Source organism: Elgaria multicarinata, chromosome 3 (genome assembly GCF_023053635.1).
Source record: "Elgaria multicarinata webbii isolate HBS135686 ecotype San Diego chromosome 3, rElgMul1.1.pri, whole genome shotgun sequence".
NCBI classification, from domain to species: Eukaryota; Metazoa; Chordata; class Lepidosauria; order Squamata; family Anguidae; genus Elgaria; species Elgaria multicarinata.
The window spans coordinates 28,071,760-28,097,078 of record NC_086173.1 but is presented as its reverse complement, the minus strand read 5'-3'; the positions used below and the strand labels follow the sequence as shown (position 1 = coordinate 28,097,078).

At 43.4% G+C, this 25,319-nt stretch overlaps 1 protein-coding gene across 1 annotated transcript in view; it reads left to right on the top strand.

Annotated features, from left to right (window-relative positions):
* LOC134394343 (keratin, type II cytoskeletal 4-like) overlaps positions 1 to 25,069 on the top strand; it is a 41,417-nt gene extending 16,348 nt beyond the window's left edge. Inside the window, exons 1-10 of the mRNA XM_063119724.1 lie at positions 14,432 to 15,168; positions 16,836 to 17,053; positions 17,708 to 17,768; positions 18,607 to 18,702; positions 18,871 to 19,035; positions 19,848 to 19,973; positions 22,533 to 22,753; positions 23,683 to 23,714; positions 23,806 to 24,036; positions 24,091 to 25,069. Coding sequence (XP_062975794.1) covers positions 14,542 to 15,168; positions 16,836 to 17,053; positions 17,708 to 17,768; positions 18,607 to 18,702; positions 18,871 to 19,035; positions 19,848 to 19,973; positions 22,533 to 22,753; positions 23,683 to 23,714; positions 23,806 to 24,036; positions 24,091 to 24,206 — 1,893 coding nt within the window. The 5' untranslated portion in view covers positions 14,432 to 14,541 and the 3' untranslated portion in view covers positions 24,207 to 25,069. Of the gene's footprint in view, positions 15,169 to 16,835; positions 17,054 to 17,707; positions 17,769 to 18,606; positions 18,703 to 18,870; positions 19,036 to 19,847; positions 19,974 to 22,532; positions 22,754 to 23,682; positions 23,715 to 23,805; positions 24,037 to 24,090 lie in introns of the transcript that reaches the window.
* Positions 25,070 to 25,319: the final 250 nt, after the last annotated feature.

Below are 25,319 nucleotides of genomic sequence, written 5' to 3'. Positions count from 1 at the left end.
TATCCTGGGAGCAGGCAGGGATGACCCTGGGATGATCCTGGGATAAACCTTGGGTCTAGCTAAGGCTTTAATCAATGATGCTAAGTATCAACAGTTCAGTTACTGTTCAACGGTTGAATACCTTGCTTCCTCCATCTCTTACCAAATCCCTAAACCCAACAGTATCTATAACTGAAAACAATGGAAAATATAAAAGAGGAAAATCTCAAGTTGAGTTTCTGCAGGCAAATTTGCTTGAGAAGACTGACTGCAATGTGGCACTTAACCTGCATTATGACAGTTACAGTTTTGTATTCATGATGCCTGATTTAAGGCTGATTCATGGATGCATTTTGGTGAGGGATAGACATCCAAAAAGGGGCTGTACCACCTTTGTTGTATGCGGGGAGAGTGTTTGCCTGAAAACTACTCTCATGCGAAAATTCACAGAATATCTCATGTCAAAGAGTGATTCCAGAGAAATGCCATCATGTGAAATTAGTGATTCACGATGTGAGGGTTTGCTATATTTACAGTGCAAAAATGGATCAGATGATAATTCATGGGGTGGGGGAGATGTAATAATGCACAGGAATGTCAAATGTGAATTTGCCCAAACTTGGCTCTAGTTTCTTTCTTGTACTAGGGTAGTGTGGGATGCACAGTCAATCTGGAACTGATGCAGATCAGCTGTGGCTACAGTGCCCTGTGGGACCTCTACCATGATTGGCTCATTGTTGTACATCAAGGACAGCCAGTGGGTAGTCTGCAATAACTAAGGGGGAGAGCTGATGCTTTCCATGCAGAAGGTCCCAGGTTAGATCTCCAGCACCTCCAGGCAGGGCAGGGAAAACTCCTGCCTGAACTCTTTGGAGATTTGCTACCAGTCAGTATTGACATTATAGGGATAGATGGGCCAATGACCTGACACAGAAGAAGGTAGCTCCCTATCCTCCAGCTCCGAAGCCTGATTCCCCCCGCCCTCAGCGCTCTCTTGCATTGCTTTTTTAAAAAAAATCTGGCTGGTGCCCTTCTTGTCTTCTGGGAGGGTCACCTTCAAGCTAAGCAGCCCCAACACAGCTCTCACTCACAATCCATTACAGAGAGGGGTGTCAGAGGCTGGGAGAATAATCACTTTTGATCAGGCAGGGATATGAGAGCTTACAGATGAGAGTCCTTTGGGATGACTCTCACCTGTCCCCACCTTCGACCTTGCAGGTGCCCCCTCACTGACAACCTTTTCAGCCCGGTCATCCCTGGCCAGAGTGCTATGGAAGAGGGATTGCGGCCTAGGATAGCTTCACCAGCAGTGATATAATTCCCACTTCTCCAAAGACTCCAGAAGTTGGGTGCCCTTATTGTATAAAAATCTTAGATTGCAACAGTATGACCCAGGAGGAGTTGCATGCATGTGTAAGCAAGCAAGACCTTCCCTGGAGTGGGGTGGGAATTCTGCTATCTTCATGCTGATTCACCTTCTGCTGAGACGGCTAAATGAAGGGCTAGTCATGTGCCTTCGTTTTGTAACTTGATGCTAGCAAGCGCTTTGCCACCTACAAGGAGAAATGACAGGTGTGCTCTCCGCTGCCTTTGAGAGTCCTCCCATTCCACTGGCTTTGCAAACCTGGGTTTCAGTTCCTTTGAGGTCAGGTCCCCAAAGTGCAGCATCCTGCTCTGTTGGGTAATCAGGTGTGGGCAAGGTGTGTGTGTGGGGGAAATGGACAGTGACCTCGTGGCTGGATTTTTCTCTTGACGGAACGATGGAATTAAAAATCACGAAATGAAATCAGATGAAAATGCATTCTTGCCAAAAAGAAAAGAAATAGTTAAAGATGCATGAGGAAGAGCACATGTATGCATGTATCCTTGGCATGCTAGTTAAGGCTTTGATTATGGGTTGTCCACATTCCTCTTCCAAATGAACAATACTTGCAAGTGACACAAATAACAAAAGAGAAGCTCAAATGAGCTTTTCGTTAGCCCCTTTCATGTGGTTAGAAACCACAACGGCTGATGGAGTGTATCCATGGATCCATTTCCAACTTCTACATGTTCGTTGTGCCTGAGAAGATGGAGAAGAGGTTCATCAAAGGCTAACCAATCATTAAAGTTAAAAATGGAACCACCACATTCAGGGGCAGGGTATCTCTAGCTGCCAAACCAAATTCAGAGTTTTGGATTGTGATTTGCTACAGACGTCTCATCCGTGAATGGCTGAAGACACCGGTGTTCCTTTCTCCAATCCCCCCTTCTCAATGGCCCTCAAGGGTCTTCAGAAGCATCTACCATCCGGAGCAGCCAATCCTGGGGATGCTGGCAACTGGGCATGACCATCCCCATCAGAGTCAGTGTAGTGAGGTAGTTTTAGTGTGTTAAACTGAGGCCACAGCTAGACCTAAGGTTTATCCTGGGATCATCCAGGGTTCACCCCTGCCTGAGCACTGGTTCCCCTGTGTGTCACCTAGGTGAACAGGTTTGACCCCTGGATGATACAGGGATAAACCTTAGGTCTAGCTATGGCCTGAGACTCTGGGATAGGTCCCCAGACCTGAGATTCCTCAGCCTGGTACTAAAGGGTACAATGTGCCTGTCTATGCAGAAGATGAAAAAATGCCACATCACTTTCTTGTATTCCTTGTAGTTGAGCATTTGTCATGGGTACATTTCTGTCTCTTGTATATGCAAGGCATCCTGGATCACGGCTGATCCTTAGGCCGATAATCACAATGCAACTTTCTCAGACTTGTCTAGAGTTACCACTTGTGATTTAAGAGACACATTATCTCTAAACGTTTTTATTGACTCCACTTATGACACAGGTTTCCTCAGGCTGACTTAACATCATCAGGGCTCTTTAAGGTAAAGTGTCCTGGGAAATGAGTGCCGTCGTTTTTCATTTTGTTTTAAGTGAATCTCTTGCCAAGTCTCGTGTTGTTCTTTCACTTCTATAATTTGGATGTGACAATATTGCCACTGAAACGACTTCATCTTTCATGTGTTACAAACACGGAGAAAAATATAGGATAATGAGAGGAAAGAGTTAGCAGAACAATATAATCCAATAAAATAATAATTACAGGGGGCATGTCTACCCAGGGATTGCCCCGGGATCATCCCTGTGCATTATTATTAATATTTATTTATAAAGCGCCATCAATTTTCATGGCACTGTACAGAATAAAACAAAACACAGGGGATCCCAGGGGCAGGGAGGGAAGATCCTTCCATAGCCCAATTTTCTCTGCTGTCTTGGGATCGTCCTGAGACCACAGGAGGTGTGGGCGGCCATCCCAGTTTTGCCTGGCTCCTCGTGAGTAAATGTGAGGAGCCGGGAACCGGGCATGGGGCATGGAGCTCTTCAGGTGCTCCGTGCCCATCGAGGGTGGGGAGGGGAGCTGAGTGGGGGCTCCAGCTCTTCAGTCTGTAAAAAAAAATGGCTGCCACGATGGGCGTGATGCCCAAGATGTCGCACGGCCCATGTGGACTGAGGGGGATGATCTCACGATCAGCATATCATGAGATCCTCACCCTCCCCTCCCCTGGCTCTCTATTTAGCTTATGAATATGATATAAATCAAAACATTTATGCCCTGGGGATGTTCAAATATTGTGTTTATTTACAAAGCAACCATATGGGAGGGAAAGTCTATGGCGGAAGAACCACCATTTCCGAAGCCATGCCAGGCAATGCTGATCAGGGCAGAAAGTGGGGAAGGGCAGCTTTCCCCCCTCTCCTCTTTAGAGTTCCCTTTTTTTTTTTTTTTAAAAAAAAAAGCCTTCCAATGGGAGGGAAAAAAATTACACTGTAGTCCTCAATCCTCTGCTCGGTGGGGGGGCGGGGCGGCGTGTCTCCCTCAGTTTGCCTCTGACAAACACAAACACAAATACACACAGAGTGCCTTCTCTTTGCCCTTACATGAGGAAGGATTGTTTCATCTTTCCTGTGCTCACCGATTTTCCTCTGCATTAATTTGAGTGGTGGGGAAACTAGGCACACTTATTTTATTTTTTGTTAATACGGGGCATTTCTTTATTTATTGCATTTCTATATCACCCAATAGTCGAAGCTGTCTGGGTGGTTCACAAAAATTAAAACCATGAAGACAATTCAAAGTATTTATTTATTTATTGCATTTTTATACCGCCCAATAGCCGAAACACTCTGGGCGGTTCACAAAGTATAACACAAACAACAGGATAAAAACACGGTATAGAAGTACAATATAAAAGCACAACCAGGATAAAACCATGCAGCAATGCAGAGATTAATACTGATTTAAAACAGCAAAGTTAAAAAAAAAAGCCAAGATGATAAACTGTTAAAATAATGGGAAAATGAAAAGGTGTTGAAAAGAGTATAATGTAGGTCCAGGTGAACCTCTCTGGGGTTCATAGTACTCATTTTTTGGTTTTATTTTTTTAAAAAAAGATCCTACTTGGTATATTAGTGGGCTCTGTGGAACACTCAGGGCTGGCCAAAGTCATTTTGCTGCCTGAGGTAAAGGACAAACTGTCCCCCATTCCATGTACAGCAACTGACTGGACTGTCAGTTGAGTCTTACTTCAACACTGGTGATGGTATAGCATCCTCCAAGGCACCTGAGGACAGCAGCAGTGGAGGCTGGTGGCTCTGATTTCAGTGGGGCTGTGAATCCACCCTGATTTCAGTCAAAAACAGCCAAAATGCCAAAGGACTATCTAAGGTGCTGAACCGTATCTCCAAAAGTTGGCGAACACCTTGGATAGCTCCTTTAGAGTTCTATCTGGTTCTGACTGAAACCCAGAGAGGATTCATAGCCCCATTGAAATCAGAGCCACCAGCCTGTTTTGGGCAGCAGGCTGGTTGCTGTGGGACAGGCTGTGGGGCAAACACAGCTCCAACAGAGGGGGATGGCTGGCAGGCTCAGGAGGAATAGCTTAGGGGTTGCAACCACTGACCCCTCAGTTCTTGCTGCCTGTCTCTGTCTAATGGGAATATTCATTCCCCAAAGGCTAGAAATATTCATTTCAAAATATGCTTTCCTTCCAACCTAAAAAAACCCTGTATCCTACACATAGAAATTATTTATACACCAACAAGATAATATATGTGATGCCTGTGGAACATTTCATCATTATTCTAGCTTCTTAGGCACTTTGGGAACCACCTACTAAAATAGCAGTTTTAAAAACTAATCCTAAACGCATGACACATTAATACTCAGCACTCATCTACACGAAGCAGGATATTGCACTGTGAAAGCGGTATATAAAAGGCAGGAGCCACACCAAGCAGGATATAGCAGTATGAAAGTGGTATATGGCATGTGTCAATGGGCCCCAACAGTTGTCAGTGCACTTCAATACGGCTATAACGCAGTAGTGTGGCTCCTGCCTTTTACATACTGCTTTTATAGTGGAATATCCTGCTTCGTGTAGATGTGCCCATGGTCACATGAATTTAGAAATGCTCACAATGGTGCAACAATTTAAAAGTGAACATAAAAGGAGAATGATAGAGTTATCTGAATTAAATGATGGGGTAAATTGAGAACCTTTACATGTTGTCTTACAAAAAAGTGTTTTTTTTAGGCTGAGAACACCAGGCTCCTAGAACACAACCAAGAGCACTACAATCACAGCAATAATAATAATAATAATAATAATAATAATAATAATAATAATAATTTATTTAATTCCATTCCATTTGTATTCCACCCCACAGCTGAAGATCTGTAACCATAAAATACAACAGCATTACAAAATACAACATAATAAAAACAGCAATCTGACCTGCTGCATTGATGGACTATAACCAGGGATGGACAAGAAAACATTAAAGCACGCCCTGTTCACAACCGTGAAAATGAGTGCAAACAGGAGAATGTGTCGACCAAAAAGCTTCACAAATTCTTGAACAAGTGCTTGCATTTGAATTGCACAAATTTCCATGTGCGGTTATGTGTAAATTTCAAAGACAGGCATTTTTTAAAAAAATCACTCAATGCTCCTTTAGTCTACAAGGGACATTTACACAACTCTGGAAATTTGCACAACTTTGGGGTGGGTGGGTTAGTGCAATTTTCATGATCAATAGTTGTCTGTTTTTTCGTGCTCGCTTCGGCAGCACATATACTAAAATTGGAACAATACAGATAATTGTCTGTTTTGCATAATTTTCTCATTTTCCCCACGACTGTTCTTCGTCGCAAATGTGAGTGCAAATCGAGGAGAGATGAGCAGCAAGCTGATGTTTTGAGAATCTTGTTCACCCATCCCTAACATAATGGGCATCTATCCAGAATTAGATCCCTCATTCAGGGAGAGCTGATCTCTGAGGCCTCATCTACACCAGGCAGGATATTGCAGTATGAAAGTGGTATATAAAAGGCAGGAGACACACTACTGCTTTATAGCAGTACTGAAGTGCACTGACAACTGCTGGGGACCATTGACACAGACCATATACCACTTTCATAGTGCTATATCCTGCTTGGTGTGGCTCCTGCCTTTTACATACCGCTTCATACTGCAATATCCTACTTGGTGTAGATGAGGCCAGAGACATGCCTGATTCACATCATAAATGTGCAAAGTATGGGACATCAGAAGCTACCTTATACTGAATCAAGTCATTCATCCATCTACCTCGATAATGTTTAGAGTAGAGAAGGGAGGAACTTGTTACCCTGCCCAGGTCTACATCGACTGACAGGGGGCATGTCTACACCAGCCATTTATCCTGGGATCGTCCAGGGATCATTCCTATGCATGCAAATGACACAAAGGGGATCCCAGGAGCAGACAGGGATGATCCCTCCATTTTTCTGGGATAATCCTTAGGTGTAGAAAGGGCCAGTGTCTTCCACATGTACGGCGCTTTGTTAGAATGCACTGCAACAACAACAACAATAATTCTAGACAGATGTCCTTACCTGCCCTACCTGGAGATGACAGGAATTGAACCTGGTATATTTGGTAGGCTGTGTGTGTGTGTGTGTGTGTGTGTGTGTGTGTGTGTGTGTGTGTGATACTTCCATTAGAACAGCTGCTAAGTTTGCTGTCTAGACTAAAACAGCTAAATAGAACAAAAGATGTTTAGATGCTCAGACATAAACTATAACACATCTGTTCCAGTTTGTGTTCTGGCAGACTCACAGTATATCTGCACATACAAATGGAGGAGGACATGAACCAAGATACACACATTGGTCCAGGGTAATTCTTGCAGATGCAAAGAAGGTCCCACTGTTATCCATAATTTTGGAGAGTGGGCAAAGTGCAGGTGCCTTGCCCTCTTTTAAATCTGGTCACTCTAGTATAGCTCCTGCACCTTTAACTGTTGTGATGAAGAGGGAATTTAACCACGTTCTCCATATATACAGATGACACCTGCTGAAATTCCCTTTTCTATGCAACTGTTAAAGATACAGGAGCCCTGTCCTCCTTTTCATATGGTCACCCTAATAAAGCAGTAGTGTGGCTCCTGCTATTTATATACTGCTTTCATACCACTTTCAAATTGGAATATCTGCTTGATGTAGATGAGCCCTGTGAAATAGGCAAATATTTTGCCATTATTACAGATGCTGAACAGGCCCTATTGGATTAAACTGATTTTCTATATCAGGTTTGAAACCTAGATTTATTTATTTATTTATTTATTTATTTATTTATTTATTTATTTATTTCATTTTTATACTGCCCAATAGCTGAAGCTCTCTGGGCGGTTCACAAGCTCTCTGGGGTTTTTTGAAACAGAAACTGTTGTGGTTGTTGGGAGAGGGAGACTTTGGCTGTCTCTGCACCTGCCTTTCCTCCCCGGATCATCCTGGGATCATCCCTGTGCATGCAGATGACACACAGGGGATCCCGGGAGCAAGCAGGGATGATCCCTCCATTTTCCTGGGATAATCCTTAGGTGTAGAAAGGGCCTTTGTTTCTTTTGGACCTCTGAGCAACTTTTGATACCCTTGACTAAGGTACCCTTCTAGGTAGGTTGATTGAGCTGGGATTCTAGAAGATGGTGCTCTGCCCTGTGGGAGTTGTACTACATCAGGAATGTTGAATCTCAGGCCTATGGACCAAATGTGACTGGTGTGTGTGTGTGTGTTTCAATTCAGTCCACCGGAGTTCTTCAAATGGCCACTCCTTCTTTCCTCCTACTGCTGATTGTTCAGTGTTTTCCAAGATTTTGCACTGCGTTTGTTTCCCCTATTCCTAAAGGTCAAAATGCCTTTCATACGGCTTAATTACTGGCAATAAGAGCTTTAAACTAAAATATGCTGGCACCTCTTTTATGTGTGTGTGTGTGTGTGTGTGTGTATTTCTGGTTACCTTTTACCTTTGGACCCACCCACCACTACAATTTGGTTCCGAAGAACTTATGTGAAATTGAATTTGCCCCTTGGGCTGAAAGAGGTTCAATACCTGTGTGCAACAGTGTTCCTCAGTTTGACCACCCATGCTTTTCAACATCTTCATGGAATTGCTGAGAGAGATTATCTAGGGTTGTGGGCTGAGGTGACAGCCTACAATGTGTGGGTGACTTCTAGCTCTGCGTCTCCTTTTCAGCTAGTACAGGTGAGGCAGTTGATGTTCTGAACTAATGCTTGGTTGTGGTACTGGACTGAATAAAGGCCAATAAACTGAGAGGTTCAATCCAGTCAAAATGGAGATGCTATGTTTGTTGATGGTTTGTCTGTCCAGTTAAGGGCTGTTTACCTTGTTCTGGAGGGGCTTGTACTCCACATAAAGAATCAGGTTTGTTGTTTGTGCACTTAGATCCATCACTAGAGATACAGGTGGCCTCTGAGGTTCAGAGCACCTTTTATCAGCTCAAGCTGATGTGCCAACTATAATCCTACTTGGACAGAGATAGCCCTGCAACAGTGATTCATGCTTGGGTGATCTCTTGTTTGGTTTATTACAATGCACAATATGGGGGGGGGGAGGCTTTGAAAACAACCTGGACGCTTCAGTTAATCCAGAACAGGGCAGCTAGACTGTTAACTAGGACAGGCTGATGTAGTCAGATTTTGCCAGTCCTTTACCAAGCCCAGTGAAAAGTACAGCTTTTAATCTTTAGAGTCCTAAATTACTCCTACCATAACTACCTTCCAGGACCCTGAGGTCATTCTCTGGAGCCCTCCTCCAGATGCCCCAATCAAATGAGACAAGGCAAGCTACAAAATGAAGGGCCTTTTCAAGGTTGGCACCCCACCAGTGGAATGGCCTCCCCAAAGAGGCTCAGGTGTCACCATACATACATTTTAGTCTCTGGAGCACTAGATGAAGACCCTGGCCTAATCTACACCAAGCAGGACACTGCACTATGAAAGCAGTATATAAAAGGCAGGAGCCACACCAAGCAGGATATAGTGGTATGAAAGTGGTTTATAACATGTGTCAATGGGCCCCAGCAGTTGTTAGTGCACTTCAACACCGCTATAAAGCAGTAGTGTGGCTCCTGGCTTTTATATACGACCTTCATAGTGAAATATCCTGCTTGGTGTAGATTAGGACCCTGTGATTCTCCTGGGCATTTTAAGAACTGCTTTGGTGCTTTTAGATATTTCCAATGTTCAAGTTTTGCTGCTAATTTTATATTGGTTTCATTATGTACTGCATTGCTTTTATGGTTTCTTGCTGTTTTTATCGTTGTTTCACTGTTGTTTTGCATACCATGTTTTTAATTTAACTATACTTTGCCCAGACCACTTCACCTAAGGGGCATTCTAAAAGTGTAATTAATTAATTACTGGACAGGTTACTCAGAATCTGGTATATGGAGTCTATAATTAAATGAACAATGTTTATATGCATTAGTGAATAGAAACCAATAGAAAAATTGTTTTTGTGGTAAGAAGCTTTATTTGTGATGTTCTGGATAATGACACACAATATAATATCCATAGACAGTGTTAAAATCCAAACAGAAATAAGACACCATCATAGAAACATGAAAAAAAATCTACTTAGCCTGTGCTAGCTACACAAGGAATCGGTCAAGATTATCTCAGTTGTAATTTCTGTTATCATCAACACCACCAATTTATTATTTACGGAAGCACCTAATACGGAGTAGTTGCTGTACAAAAATGTGTGTGTGTGTGTGTGTGTGTGTGTGTGTGTGTGTGTGTGTGTCTATGTACAGGAATCAATTTTGGCCTGCAAGGTAACAATCTGAAAAAGACATGAGACAAAAGTTGGGGAGAGTTGGAAGGAAAGATGGAAGCATTGTGCTAGTGGAGAAAGAAAGAGGAGAGAGAGAGAGGTGGAATGAAAGAATAAAATAATTAACCTAAATTTTGGAAATAATCATGAAATACCTTTATTAGCCCTCTGATGCAAGGATGTGATCCAAGAGCATAGCAGTGAAAGGCATTCCATGCCATACTCTACATAGTTACTTATATTATTTAATAAGAGAGTTGCATGGATATTATGTTTCTCATTGCTTGTTTAATGTCTCCTACATTATTAAACAGAGTCCTTCTACACATACCAGACCACACCTCACCACACACAACTTGTGTACTTCACAGGAGATGCAGAACTTCATATATGGTTAGCACAAATAGGAAAAGGTGTGTGTATGTGTGTGTGAGGTCTCCCCTTGGGGCTCCATCTCCTCTTCTGGTCTTGGAAAGCACACATTTAACTCTTATGTATAGCATCACTCATGGAACAACTGACATGGAGTTCCTGAGCTCATGGAGGGGCCACCTCCAGAGTAGACCAGTGCCTCATTCATTTTCTGGGACAGCCAGATTTTTAAAATCTCAGGCTCTTTCTCTCCAGAATATGAACAACTTTCAAAACTTTGGTCAATTCTTATCAAAAATGAATGGAGATGAAATTTTCACCCATCCACACCAGCCAAATTCAATAGATACAGCTATTCCCAGCAGGGCCAGGTTGTAACAGCCTACCAAATAGCTGATAAAGAAAAGGATCCAGTCAGAAGGGGAAAAAAAAGAGAGGTAGAAACCGTAAGTAAGCACTAACATTATTGAATATACAGGGATATACAGGGATCCACAGTATATTGGAGCAAAACTCTCAACGTTCTTGACCTGGATTGATCAATCTGTCAATTTTAGTTTCTCCCACATTCAATTTAAAATAAATAAATAGATAAATCTTAAGTTATTTTTGTTCCAAATATGAAGAACTTTGTGAACTTTTGTAAATACTTATCAAACTTTGGCCATGGCTAGACCAGGAGTATATCCTGGGATCGTCCCGGGATTATCGCTGTGCATCTAAATAACACACAGGGGATCCCGGAAGCAGGCAGGGCTGACCCCTCCATTTGCCTGGGATAATCCTTAGGTCTAGCTAAGGTCTTGAACTCAAACAAAATCCTCACCCATCCTACTCCAGAAGTCCATACCTTTTGTGCAATTATTTACTCTTGCTATTGAAAAGCATAAAACATCCTTGCACCAAGGAAGGCATTGCATGTGCAATACAGCTTTTGCACCTGCATGAAATGGCTGGATTGGGGTAGTAATAATCAAGCACAGAAAAGAGGAATTCACCTGTTCATCCACAAAACAGGTTTGAAAGAGCCTGATTTAAAACGAAAATAGCCTCTGGTTGTTGTTGCTTATGATGATTTCTGCATATGAAAGGAGAGTGAGTCATATCTAGAAAACAATTTAGTGAATTCAGCCAATATTATAGAAGTTGCAATGGATGAATGAATTTCTAGCAAAGTTGTTGTTGTTGTTGTTGTTGTTGTTGTTATTATTATTATTATTATTATTATTATTATTATTATTAATAATAATAATAATAATAATATCCCACCTTTTTCCCAGTATGGGACTCAAGGCGGTTTACAAGATCAAAACATGTACCATTAAAACATTTAAATATAAATTACAAAAGTTAAAAAAGAATTAAACCTAAAAATTAAAAACATATTAAAATGTTTAAAAACTGTAACAGGTTAAAAGGGGGGGGGGGATCTAATACATTAACACAGGTGCAGCATAGTTCCTGCTGAAACAAAAAAGGGTTTTGCCTGCCTCTGAAACTGTAGCACAGAGGGAGCCAGCCTAGCCTCCCCGGGAAGGGAGTTCCAGAGCCTTGGAGCAGCCTCTCCTGTGTACCCATCAGGCGTGCCTGGGATGTTGGTGGGTCTGAGAGAAAGGCCTCACCAGAAGAGCTCAGAGCACGGACAGGCTCATATGGGAGAATACGGTCTTTCAGATAACCTGGTCCCAAGCTGTAGAGGGCTTTATAGGTGATAACCAGCACTTTGAATTGTAACATCAAACCTTTTGGGGGTTTAGTATTTCATGGAAAGTAGGGGAAAAAAGCCTCATGGGTCATGCCTTTCACAAATGATGAACCTGTTTGTTACTGCTTAGACAGCATGTTCATGATGAATGCATTTCATAATAACAACTAATACATTTCATAATGGCTTTCTTCACATTGCTGTCTTCGCTGTTATAATCAGGTGGCTGTTAGATCCTGTTCTCTAGATCCCATTCTCTTATGGCCTGAATAGCATTTTTTTTTTAAAAAAAGCAGTTATGTTTTCTGTTCATTGTCCCTGTCTATCTGTTCCACATTTGTTTGCCTATCCATGATGACAGTTGAGGCTGATGGCTCCTATTTCAATGGGGCAGTGAACCCACTCTGTATTTCAGCCAGAACCAGTCAGAACTCTGAAGGACCTACCTAAGGTGACCTTGGGCATGTCTACACCTACTGGTGATCCGGGAGGGAGCGGGGAGGATCTCGCGATATGCTGATCGCGAGATCCTCCCCCTGCATTCAGACGCGGTGTGTGACATCCAGGGAGGAAGGAGGATGTCGCACCCACCATTTTTAAAAAAGGATACAGGAGTAAGTAAGTAAGTAAAAAAAAAAAATTAATTAAAAAAGAAGCCCTGACCCCATTCCCCACCCCACCCCCGATGGCCTTGGACTCATCCCATCCTGGCTCCTTCCTTCAGATGACCCCCGCTACTCATGGGGAAGAGGGAAGAAGCCAGGACAGCTAGCCACACCACCTGTGGTCCTTGGGATCATCCTGGGACCACAGGAAAAGCCACAAAGAAAGGGTATGGCGATATCCCAGGGAAATACAGGGATCTCCCCCCCCCGCTCCCGGGATCTCCTGTGCATCATGTGGACACACAGGGGGGATCCCGGGACAATCCCCAGGATATCGCCCAGTGTAGACATGCCCATAGTTATTTGGGGGCCAGGGTTTGGCACTTTGGAGAGCTCCTTTAGAGTTCTGATTTGTTCTGACTGAAACACAGAGCAGATTCACGGCCCCACTGAAATAAGAGCCACCACCCTCCACTGCATGATGATCCATCCATTCTTTCTAATCTTCCTTCACATTTTTGTCTGTGTCTGACACAGGCCACCTACACATTCATATACATTCAGAGGCCATCTTTCTATCAAACTACAGGGCCAAAAACAAAACAAAAGAGAGAGAAAAGAAGAGCTAGTTTATTGTGTGTTGCATGAAAGTTCATGCCACAATTAACTAGTCCATCTCTAAGAGGCTACAACACATTGGATCCTTTTGCTGCCCTTGTTTAACCCCGCATTTCTCCTTGAGCTTCATCATCCACAATCACCCATCTCCATAGAATATAGCCGAGGGTTGCATGTCTCTGCCATCTCTTTGCTTCCTTATACTTATCATCCAACGTGTAAAGAGAGGTGTCACCCGTTGTTTATCATCCAAAGTGTAAGGAGAGGTGTCACCGGTTCATCAGCAGTTGATCCTCATTCTTTGTTAGCCAGTGTTTCCAGTCTAATATTCATATCGTGAGGAAGCTAGATCCTCAGTGAAAGGAACTGCTTTTGTTGCAAAGTTTTATGGATGCCCAACCGAGATGAAGAGCCCAGGCATATCCTCTCTGACAAAGTTTTGCATTTACCAAGGTGGATGCAGCTCCTTTGTCAACGGCCAAGTTGAGAAACTGCTCCCTAGTGAGCCAAAGGCAATTTTCCACATAGAGGAAGTTTTAGGGTGTATTTGCGGGCGTGCTTTCAGAATTGTGAAAGCCATGCTATTGCTTGGCATTCTGCAAAGCGGCTGCCTGCCATGGAGCTTTGCAATTAGACATGCAGATGCAGATACTGATAGGACCTCAATTGGAGAGAAAAAAAGGGTGATGCACCCTGTGTCAATTAAAGAGTCTACTCCCCAGACACAAGAACCAAGCTTAAGACATCTTAGTCATTGAGGTATGTTGCATGAACATTGGTCTTCTCCTACATTGCCGTCATCTTCATCATCACTTTTCTTTTGGCAATGAAAGGGTGTGCTAATGGGTAGGGTCAATGTTTGGCAAATTACAGATGAAGATCTGTCAACCACACCAAACTCATGAACACAATAAAATGATATCCTCCTTCCCGCCCATGCAAAATCAAACCCAACACCTCCCTGAAACAGATAAAAGGGAGGTGTTTTCCAGCTCTGGATTCAGAGGGACTTGATTCCCTTGGGCTCTGCATACATCTCTTCTTCTTTGCATTGCAGCTGCTAGGCTTGATCATTTTCTCTGCTACTTGTTTGGTTTTGATACAGCCATGTCTCTAGTCCAGACCGTCTTCCAAAGCTCCAAAGGGAGCAGAAGGGGCTACAGCTCGTGTTCTGCTTATGGTGGTGGTGGTGGAGGAGGAAGCAGACGTACCTACTCTTCATGCAGGGGATTTGGTGGTGGTGGTGGTATGAGAGGCCAGTACGGCAGCAGGAGCCTCCATAACTATGGTGGAGGTACAAGGATTTCCTATGGACGCTATGGAGGTGGTGGCTACTGCGGTGGATACGGTGGTGGCTATGGCGGTGGTGGCTATGGCGGAGGACTCGGAGGTCGCTATGGCGGAGGAATCTCTGGTGGTTATGGTGGTGGAGGACTGGGTGGTGGCTATGGTGGTGGAGGAATGGGTGGTGGCTATGGTGGTGGAGGAATGGGTGGTGGCTATGGTGGTGGAGGAATGGGTGGTGGTTTTGGTGGCGGAGGAATGGGTGGTGGGCTTGGTGGTGTTCCTTTTGGTATTGGCGGTGGTTCTGGAGGCATTGGCAGTGTCCAAATAGATCCGAGTCTTCTGCAGCCAGTGCGTATAGAGATTGACCCCCATATCCAGCAAGTGAAAAATCAGGAGAAAGAGCAGATTAAGACACTCAACAACCAATTTGCCTCCTTCATTGACAAGGTGAGTTATCAGAACAGCAAGTGCTGTAGTTGGCTGGAAAAAATGCAGTTATTTTTGGTGTCTACAGTCAAGTAACATCTGAACATTTTAACTTTGCTTTCTATATTTATTTGTCAATCTCAAATTAGGGAGTAGATGGAATTGGCTCTGAAATTAAGAATTGTCTGCTTATGTAGCATTAGCTATATTAGCTAGAAAGGCCTCTTAGCTAAGCACTAAAACCCATCAAAATCAGCTATGGCCATTTGCAAAAGGTTTTCAATATTTTTAATATAGACAGGTGGTTGGGAGCAAGGAGGGAAGCAGGAAGACGTTTAAATGTTTGCATTAGCAGGCAGATTTTCAAAGTGATTTCAGGATAATGAACAAAGCTGCCACTTTTTAAAATGGGGTTTGGTAAGGCATTGATTAAACTATATGGAATTGATTGTGTTGCAGATGTATGAATGCTTCTATATGACTGCCTTTGTATTTAATATTGTCTCTTGAGTGTTTGGCAATGGCTAAACAATTGCAAGAAATAAAACAGAAACAGTTGAACAAAGTGATAGAGGGGTTCAAAGCCCAAGAAAGTATATGGAAGTGGCCATGGTGTAATGTTCTGAAGCTTGAATTGCTGGCCAACATCTGGCTGGGGAAAAAAACTACTGTTGCCATTGAAACTTCTGGGTCACAACTGACCAGCTGAAGACCAACTGGTCTTCAACTGGTCAGGCCAATATTGTTTATTCTAGGCCAATATTGTTTACACCAGCCTTTCCCCAAAACAAAGGGAAGGCCTTCCCTAGATTCCTCCAGATATTGTGGACTACAGCTCCCATCAGCCACCATGGCTAGTGGTCAGGAATTCTAGGTGTTGACATCCATTACATATGGAGAGCACCTGGATGGGTCAGGCTGGACTACACTGACTGATAATAGCTTTTCAGCGTCTCAGACAGGGGTCATTTCCACCCCTGTTACCTAAGATACTTTAATTAGATATGCCAAAATTGAATAGAGGACTGTATGCATGCAGAACATGTGGTCTACCACCTAGCACCCTTCTCCAAAGTCCACAAAGATTACTAGCATTTCAAAAATTTGGGTAGCCAAGTGTATTTATTTATTTATTGCATTTCTATATGGCCCAATAGCTGAAGCTCTCTGGGCAGTTCACAAAAAAGGTTGCCCAAGATATGCCTATATTCATTGGTGGCCTATAAGATCTCTTGGAGGAAATTCTCACTCACTGCGGGTGGCCAGATGAGCACTTGCTTACAAGCCTCGACTAAAGTGGAATTGGAAGGTTACGGGAAAGTTTTTCCTTCAGTGGAAACTCTGGTGAATGTCACTGAAAGCCAAAGAGCATTTGATGAGACTAGTGGAATTCCCAGGGTGTTTCCGTGTCCACATATCCCTGAAATATTGTCCCTGAAATATTGCCAGTGTTTCCAATTTAGTAATTTTTTCATTCAAATTAAAAATGAAAACAAATGAGAGAACTGGAGTGTGTGTACGTGTGTGTGCATGCGCATGCGCGTGCTCAACCAGTTTGCCCCTGGGCCTTGATGTGAAATTCAGTTATTTGTGTAATGGCTGCTTTTGATGTCAATATGACCACCACTCCAAGGTGCAATGATGGAGAAGCTTTCCAATGGCTTATGCATCTTCTTCCTGGGTTTCAGGTCCGGTTTCTGGAGCAACAAAACAAGGTTCTGAAAACCAAATGGCAGATCTTACAACAACAGACTCAAGGTCAAGGCCCACGGCAGAACCTGGAGCCTGAGTTTCAGCGTTTCATGAATAACCTGAGAAACCAAATCGAGCAAATCCGTAGCCAGAAGGGTCAGCTGACATCAGAACTTCAGAATATGCAGCACTATGTAGAAGACTTCAAGAACAAGTACGAAACAAAGAACACAAAATGCTTCTCTACATCCATAGCCCAGTCCATAGGCTTGTCTACACCAAGCAGGATATTGTACTATGAAAGTGGTATATAAGAGGCAGGAGCCACACTACTGCTTTATAGCGGTATTGAAGTGCACTGACAACTGTTGGGGCCCACTTGACACATGCCATATGTCGCTTGCATACCACTTTCACAGTAGAATATATTGCTTGGTGTAGATGTGACATGGGCCCCAATAGTTGTCAGTGCACTTCAGTACTGCTATAAAGCAGTAATGTGGCTCCTGGCTTTTATATACTGCTTTCATAGTGCAATATCCTCCTTGGTACAGATGATCCCCAGGTGTTTGTGCTTCAGTGATAGTCTGCCATAAGCTACTGATTAACATTGCTTCTGAATAGTGACATCGCTCAAGGCAAGGGTGAGAAACCCATAGCCCACAAGTTGTTTTTGGACTCCAATGCCCATCAGTCCCAAGCAGGATAGCCAATGGTTGGGGTTCATGGGAGTTGGAGTCCAAAATAACTGGAAGGCTGCAGCTTCCCCACTCCTGCTGTAGGGCATTCAAGCTCCCTCCCTCTTCCTGTTTAAATAGTAGCACATACAGGCATGCTAGATAAACATACTGTTTTTTGCTTTAAACAGGTACGAAGAGGAGATCAACAGGCGCACAACTGCTGAGAATGAGTTTGTGGTGCTGAAAAAGGTGAGAAGTGGAATTTGGCAGCATACTGTAAACATAATCTAGTGATATAATTGAATTGGGTGACAAAATGTTTTCAAAGCCATATATATCCTTGTGCCTGGAAAACTAGCATATCAAGAGAAGGGTTAAGTTATCAATTGTTTCCTTGACATGCTAGCTTTACATGTTCAGGGAGAATTTGACATGTGGAGTGGGAGGGGTTCCAACAAATATCCCCTTGCATTTTGAAGTGACAGGGAACCATGAGAGGGCTGTCGTATGTGCCTGGCTACATGTTTAATGGCCTCTTGGAGGAATAACTGATTCCCCCATCGGCAAATCACACTGGAGTCATAGTAGTCTATGTGGGGCATCATAGAGGAATGGTAGGTGCACCGTGTACACTAGTGAGAGCTGTGCAAGACACTGCACAATGTTGTAGCTTCTGTTAAGGTACCGCTTGCTGGGCATCCATTTTTGAACTATGGTCATTGCTTCATTTCTAAAATGGAAGGCACTGGGGTTTAAGTTTGCCTCACAGTCACATCATCTGACCTGGAAGCCCTTTCCTCTTCACCCGAGATGTGCAGCAGCAACTCTCTGTGGTTCTTCAGTGAAGAGGGAAAGAGCAAACTGCCCATGTTCAGATACACTCTTGTTCATCATTTCTCCATATGCTCCCAGCACTGGGAAGCAGACTGAGCTCTGCTGAGTCACTGTTGCTGAGTCACTGTTAAAAGAGCCCAACTGGAAACAGGAAAGTCTGTATGGCGCTGCCAAAAGGCTTTTGTGTATGCTGCAATAAGTGACAACCCTCTGTGAAGCTTAATTTTGTTTTTCCCTTGGTCTTTTCTTCTAGGATGTGGACTGTGCCTACATGGGCAAGACTGACTTGGAGGCGAAAGTTAATGCTTTAATTGAACAGATTCACTTCCTGAGAGGAATATTTGAAATGGTAAGGACTGAAGCTTTCGATTCCATCCATTCACAAGATTAAGTTGGTATGATCAGAGATGGACATGCCCTAGCACTTCTCTCGGCCATCTTGCCTCAGAACCCAAATTCAATGGCAGAAGCCAGGCAGAGTGCAGCCTACAACTGACGACTTTTTGGTCCTTTGCAGGAAATAGCTTCACTTCAAAGAGTCAGTCATGACACCTCAGTGGTAGTGAGCATGGATAACAATACCCACTTGGACCTGGAAAGTATCATTGATGAAGTAAGACAGCAATATGAGGAGATTGCCCGTAGCAGCCGAGCGGAGGCTGAAGCTTGGTATCATACCCAAGTAAGTAACAAAGCCGAATGAGAAAAAATAATCAATACTGGGATGTCTTCTACTTTCCCAAGAACCTTGTGTCTTCCTCTCTATGGAGAGTATAAAACAGACTGGAGTTGGGAGCTGACAGTCACCACTCATTCATTGAGTTGTGCTCTTTGCAAGGAAATCGAGGGTACATCCACACTACGCTTAAATTGTTTAGGACATAATCCTATGCATGCTTAGTCTAAAAGGAAAAGAAACCATATGTTTCTTTTGTTCTTAGGCATCCTTTGTTCCAGAGATTACCTTTCTCGAAATGCCACTTCCATCTCCCTAATTTTTAAGCAGTTTGTTTTCCTTAAAGGTGCTACAAAAAACTGTCATCTGAAGCACTAGTTAGAATGGATGATCTTTGGGGTGGTGGTGGTGGTGAAAAGAACCCTTAAAGCTAATTGGTCCTAAAACTATCCTTGACCGATGTTGATGCATATATATATATATTTCTTATTCCGCAACCATACTCAGCCAGTCACAGCGCATATTTAAACTGGTTTAATAGTTCTTCCTTTTCTTCAGGGGAGGGACTCAAAGAATGGTGGTTTTGGGCAGGGGGCATCTCAGAGCACCTTCACCAATTACAGTTCTCAGGATTCCTTTGGGAAAACAAAGGCAATATAACTTTGTATTGTAGCTAGAGGTTCTTAGCACTTTGCTGCTTCTGTTATGGCCCATATATTTGGGCAAATGTGGATATTTTGTGGATATAATGTGGACCTTTGGATAGTTTCATTCATTTGAATGGTGCTGTTTCTTAACACACTGTCTCTGTCCAAAAGTATGAAGCTCTGCAGAATACAGCAGGCAGACATGGGGACAATCTGCAGATCACCAGGCAAGAGATTCAGGAGCTGACCAGGAACATCCAGAGACTGCGTGGTGAAATTGAGAATGTCAAGAAACAGGTATGGGAGGGGAGGCGAGCTTTCCGTTGGGATTAAGGTTGAAAAGTGACTTCCTTTTTGGAGATCTATGTTCATGAGATGGATCAGTGGTTCCTTGTGGAAAGTCCTGGTCGAATCCCTGAGAACTCCAGTGTTTAATTATATCTAAAGCAGCCTTGCCCAACCTGATGCTCTCCAAATGTGTTGGACTACTACAATTCCTATCTCAGGAATTGATGGAAGTTATAGTCCAAAACGTCTGGGGTATGTTGGGAGTTGTAGTCCGATGCATCTGGAGGACTCCAGTTTAGAGAACCTGATCTAAGGGCTGTAATGCAAAATACCAAAAACCAAGGAGAAAGAGAAGAGTTTCACTCAATTCTGTGAAAAGAGATCACCAAACAGAACAAAATAATCAAAAGGTGCCAATGATACATGAAATAACTATTGTGGCAAGTAACAAATATTTATAACACAATGAACAAATGGTGTGAACATGTGAATACAATATTATAATAAACGCCAAACGATAAAAGTGGCGTACATAACAGTATGGGAAAACAGTTACTCTGGATATTTATAGCTGCTTTCATACCATTACTCATAACATTTTAATTGCAGGTCTTGAACATTCACTGGGTAATAACCTTTCTTGAAATAGGAAAAAAACCCTCAGTAATGTGAGATTAATGTGTTAAATAAATTATTTTATATTATTTTATAGAACTGAAATCTATAAAACTGAAATTTATGATCTAAGGGCTGGGCAAGTTTTTGGAGAGCCGTTGCCTCTCCAGATAGATAGTGCCTCAACTCAGCAGCTCCATACATTTCCGACTCAGCAGCTCCATACAATCATCTCTGAAAGTTGCTGAAGTCTGCCTGTCTCCCTCTAAATTGCCCTTCCAATTGCTCAACACTCTGTAATATATCAAGAAAGAAAATGCCTCGTTTGATGGTTGCATCATGCCAGCCAGGCACTCTGGCCCACAAGATGAATTGCATTGCCTATATGTAAATTCAGGTGTGACATCGTTTGAAACTACAGTTCCCCACGAAACCTGGGTGGTTCAGTTGACAGCGTGTTGCAATTTGAATGAGAGAAGTTTTAAGGCGGAACCGAGAGATCGCAGAGAAGGGCCATAGCTCAAGCAAGGGCTATTGGATACATGCACGGCTGGGAAAAAACAAAAACAAAGAACTCCACCTGAAATTCTGGGGAGCTGCTATCAGCCAATCTGTGAACACAGTGCTAAGCCAGATGAGTCAATGGTCTGGCTCGAAGGCAGTTTCCTATGCCCCTAAATTCCCATGATCAAAATGAGAAGGGATCCTGACTCAGCATTTAGTGAACATTGCAGACAGCAGCACCAAGTTCAAAGCTCGAGCTTTAATAGCAATTAATTTCCTCCGTGCCAAACAGGCAGCGCAGCCTGTGGATGATGGACAGCCCTGCTCGGCCAATCAGTGGCGCAGAGGCAGGCCTGGGGTACAGCCGTGTGGTTAGATTGTTGCTGTCAGTGGGGAGGGGGGAAAGGACAGAGGCAGCCAATCAGGGTGTGCAAGAGAGAGGAGGGGCTGCAACACATGCAAATTTCAGAGAGGGAATTCGCTATGTATGAGCCAAATTTGCATTATTCATGAGCCCCTCTGTGGTGAAGGGCTGAGGGGCAAAAAGCATGGAAGGAACAGGACTGTAGAGTCTATATACTAGTAAGAGAAGAATCAAGATGATGAGGCCTTTAAGTGCAGACAGAGGGTTTGTCTAGGGTGACCATATGAAAAGGTGGACAGGGCTCCTGTATCTTTAACAGTTGTATTGAAAAGGGAATTTCAGCAGGTGTCATTTGTATATATGGGGAACCTGGTGAAATTTCCTCTTCATCACAACAGTTAACGCTGCAGGAGCCCTGCCCTCTTTTAAATCTGGTCTCTCTTGTATAGCTCCTGCACCTTTAACTGTTGTGACGAAGAGGGAATTTCACCAGGTTCCCCATATATACAAATGGCACCTGCTGAAATTTCCTTTTCTATGCAACTGTTAAAGAAACAGGAGCCCTGTCCTCCTTTTCATATGGTCACCCTAGGTTGGTCCCTTACCACTGAGCAACCACAACCAATACTCATCTGTCTTGAATTAAGGGGAAAGGTTTTCAGGGCAGAGGTCATGGACTACCATACAGTTTGGAGGCCCAGATCTGCCCTTTTAAAAAGCCAATTTCCCCAGCGCATGTAAAAAGAGAGGTGATGGGGCTCAAGCTGGTCCATAAATCCCACTCTTTGACCTGGCAAAGATTCTCCCTGACAGATTTTGTGAAAGACACTCTTCACATGCTCAGACATTTTCTCTTCTTTCTTAAGACTTCTTGTGTACCAGTTTGGGATGAGGGAAAAAAAAAAAAAGGATTCCAAGACTGAACCCTCGTGAACTGGAGCTCAAATTACGCCTTGAACATCTTGCTCTGCTCTTAATGAAAACATGTTCAGTGTTCAAAGGCTTTGGGTCTTGATCGTGGCAGAAAGAAGTCTGCAGTGGAAATTAAAAGGATTTTTTTTATTATTCCCCGACTCCTCCTGTAGGCTGCTCAGCTGCAGTCATCCATTGCTGAAGCTGAGGAACGTGGCGAGTTGGCCCTCCGAGATGCCAGGCAGAAACTGGAAGAATTGGAGAATGCCCTGTCAAAGGACAAGGGAGAGTTGGCTGGCCTGTTGAGAGAGTACCAAGAGCTGCTGAACGTCAAGCTCGCTCTGGACATTGAGATCGCCATGTACAGGAAACTGCTGGAAGGAGAAGAGAGCAGGTGGGTCTCTTGTTCCCTTCCATATAAGGATGTGTTGTTGGTTTCTCTGTAGGTTGGTTTTAACTGGGCCAAATGTCCATAAGTGGTATCTTGTCTCCATTTCACATGTTATTGGATATCAACTATAGATATCAAATATGCAGTGAGGATCCAAATGTATGAGTACTTGTGGAAATTCATGTGAATATTTGCCACCCTACTTTTGGGGAGCGAATCTGATTTGGCTCCAAACTCCCTTGGGAGATGTTGTTGTGTCTCTCCTTATATTGAGTGCTGTACCTTGCTTGCTTGGATCATGCCATGCAGGGCTCTCTGCTCTGCTTGGGTCCCATTGATCTGGATTGTGTAGGTTGATCTGCAGGGAGGGAGCAGTGGCTGGAAGGTCAAGCTTTGCAAAAGGGCATGTGGGACTAGATGGCTTTTGGTCCATTCTAAGTTGCAATTCAAAATTCCACAAATCACATATGCTAGACAGGAACCTGATCTACATCAAGCAGGATATAACACTATAAAAACATTTTGAAAACAGCATATGTAATGTGTCCTGGGCCTGAACAGTTGTCATAACCATTATAAACTGTTATAAGCAGTAGTGTAGATCCTGCCAGGGACAGGACTACAACCATTGAGAACCAGTGTGGTGTAGTAACTAGAGTGTTGGACTGGGAGTGGGGAGATCCAGGTTCTGGAAGCTCACTGGGTGACTTTTGGCCAGTCACAGACTCTGAGCCCAATCTACTTATCTCACAGAGTTGTTGTTGTGAGGAGGATAAAATGAAGAAGAGGGGGAATTATGTAGGCCGCCTTGGGTTCCTTGGAGGGAAAAAAGTTGGGATATAAATGCAATACCTACATAAATAATAAAATTATGTTTTTAGTAAAGGAGCACTTGTTTTAATGTATGACCTATGTTTCCTGCTCCTACACAGGATAAGTGGCCAAGGATCCCAAGTCCATGTCTGTAAGTAGCTTCTGTCTTCCCTTTAATTGATGTTAAAACCTCATTTTTAAGTCATGAAGATGTGCTTATTGAACATTTGTTTCCTTTGCAGCTGTGAGGGGCGGCAGTTATGGCGGCGGCCTTGGCGGCGGAATAGGCGGCCTTGGCGGCGGCGGCTTTGGCGGTGGTGGCCTTGGAGGCGGTGGCATTGGCATTGGAGGCGGCAGCATGGGAGGAGGCGGCATTGGCATTGGCGGCGGCAGCATGGGAGGAGGCGGCGGCATTGGCATTGGAGGCGGAAGTTGTGGCTATGGAGGCGGAAGTGGTGGCTATGGAGGCGGAAGTGGTGGCTATGGAGGCGGAAGTGGTGGCTATGGTGGAATTTCAGGTGGCGGAGGCTCTTCCTGTGTAGGAGGTGGAGGATACTCACGTGGATCAGGAAGCGGTTCCAGCACAATCATAAGGAGAACCACCACATCCTCCTCATCTACCAAATCAGGCGGAAGATATTAAGTGTCCCTGCAGGTCCTCAAAATGAAAGAAACATCTTAGCTTCTACTGGCAACAGCACAACACCTTCAGCCCCATCCTGGTATTCAGAAAAGAACGAACTGTGTCCTTTAAAGCACGAGATCATATCTATTTTCTCTCCAAAATAAAGCTGCAACAAGGCACCATTAAGGTGGTCATCTTCCCATCTTGCTTCGGTTGCCTGTGGCTTAGATGAGCAATGGTGGGAGATACCGGTAAAAATAGCAATGAAATGTGCTGATGGTATTGCATTTTAGGATATCAGCAGAGAGTTGCTTGGAAGGGGAAGGGGAGATCTTAGATCATGAATCTGGGCTGGTCTTCTTGCAGTATGCTGTATATTTTTGGCTTTTATGGTGGCTGCCAAATGGCAATGTGTCTGAAAGTGGACTTTCCTTCTCTATCTTGAGTCTTCTTTCTCCAAATCGATCATTCTCTTTAGGTGTTGTTGTAGTTCCCTGCATCACAGAAGACATCATTGGTTTTCATTGTATTTGACTATGTCTATGTTTGTGTTGGACAAGTAAAAAAAATATAGGACTGAGATGCAATTGTTCTTATCGGCCTAGAATTATGCAGTAAGGTAGAGCATTTTTTTTGTAATGAAAGCAATGTTTTATTCAGTGTTCAGGCTAAGGGAGCAATATGGTCCTATAGAACCCTGAGTAAGCAACTGTTAGTTACATTTGTGAATCTGGAAAATAATCTCATCATATAAACAGTAGCATGAAAATGTTCATCCTTGTACCAATCTTGTGGATTACATTGCACCTATCTTTCTTTCTCATGGCTTGTTTCCCATTCCCTTGGGAGGCAACCATTTTCAATAAACTGCAGTCAAGTCACATGTGGTCTTGTTGTTGTCGTTTTTAATTGGAACAATTCATATAATGTAAGGCTACCATGAATTTCAGGAATTCACATAAACAATCTCCTAAATCGAATTGGCTTGCAAAAACTCTTGCAAGTGAAATCCTGGGCATGTTTAGTGGGGAATTAAGCCATACTGAGTCCAATGAGACTCATCCTAAATAAGTGTTCACTGAATTGCAACCTTAAGACAATTCATTTTTCAGCATTCTTACGTAAGGGAAG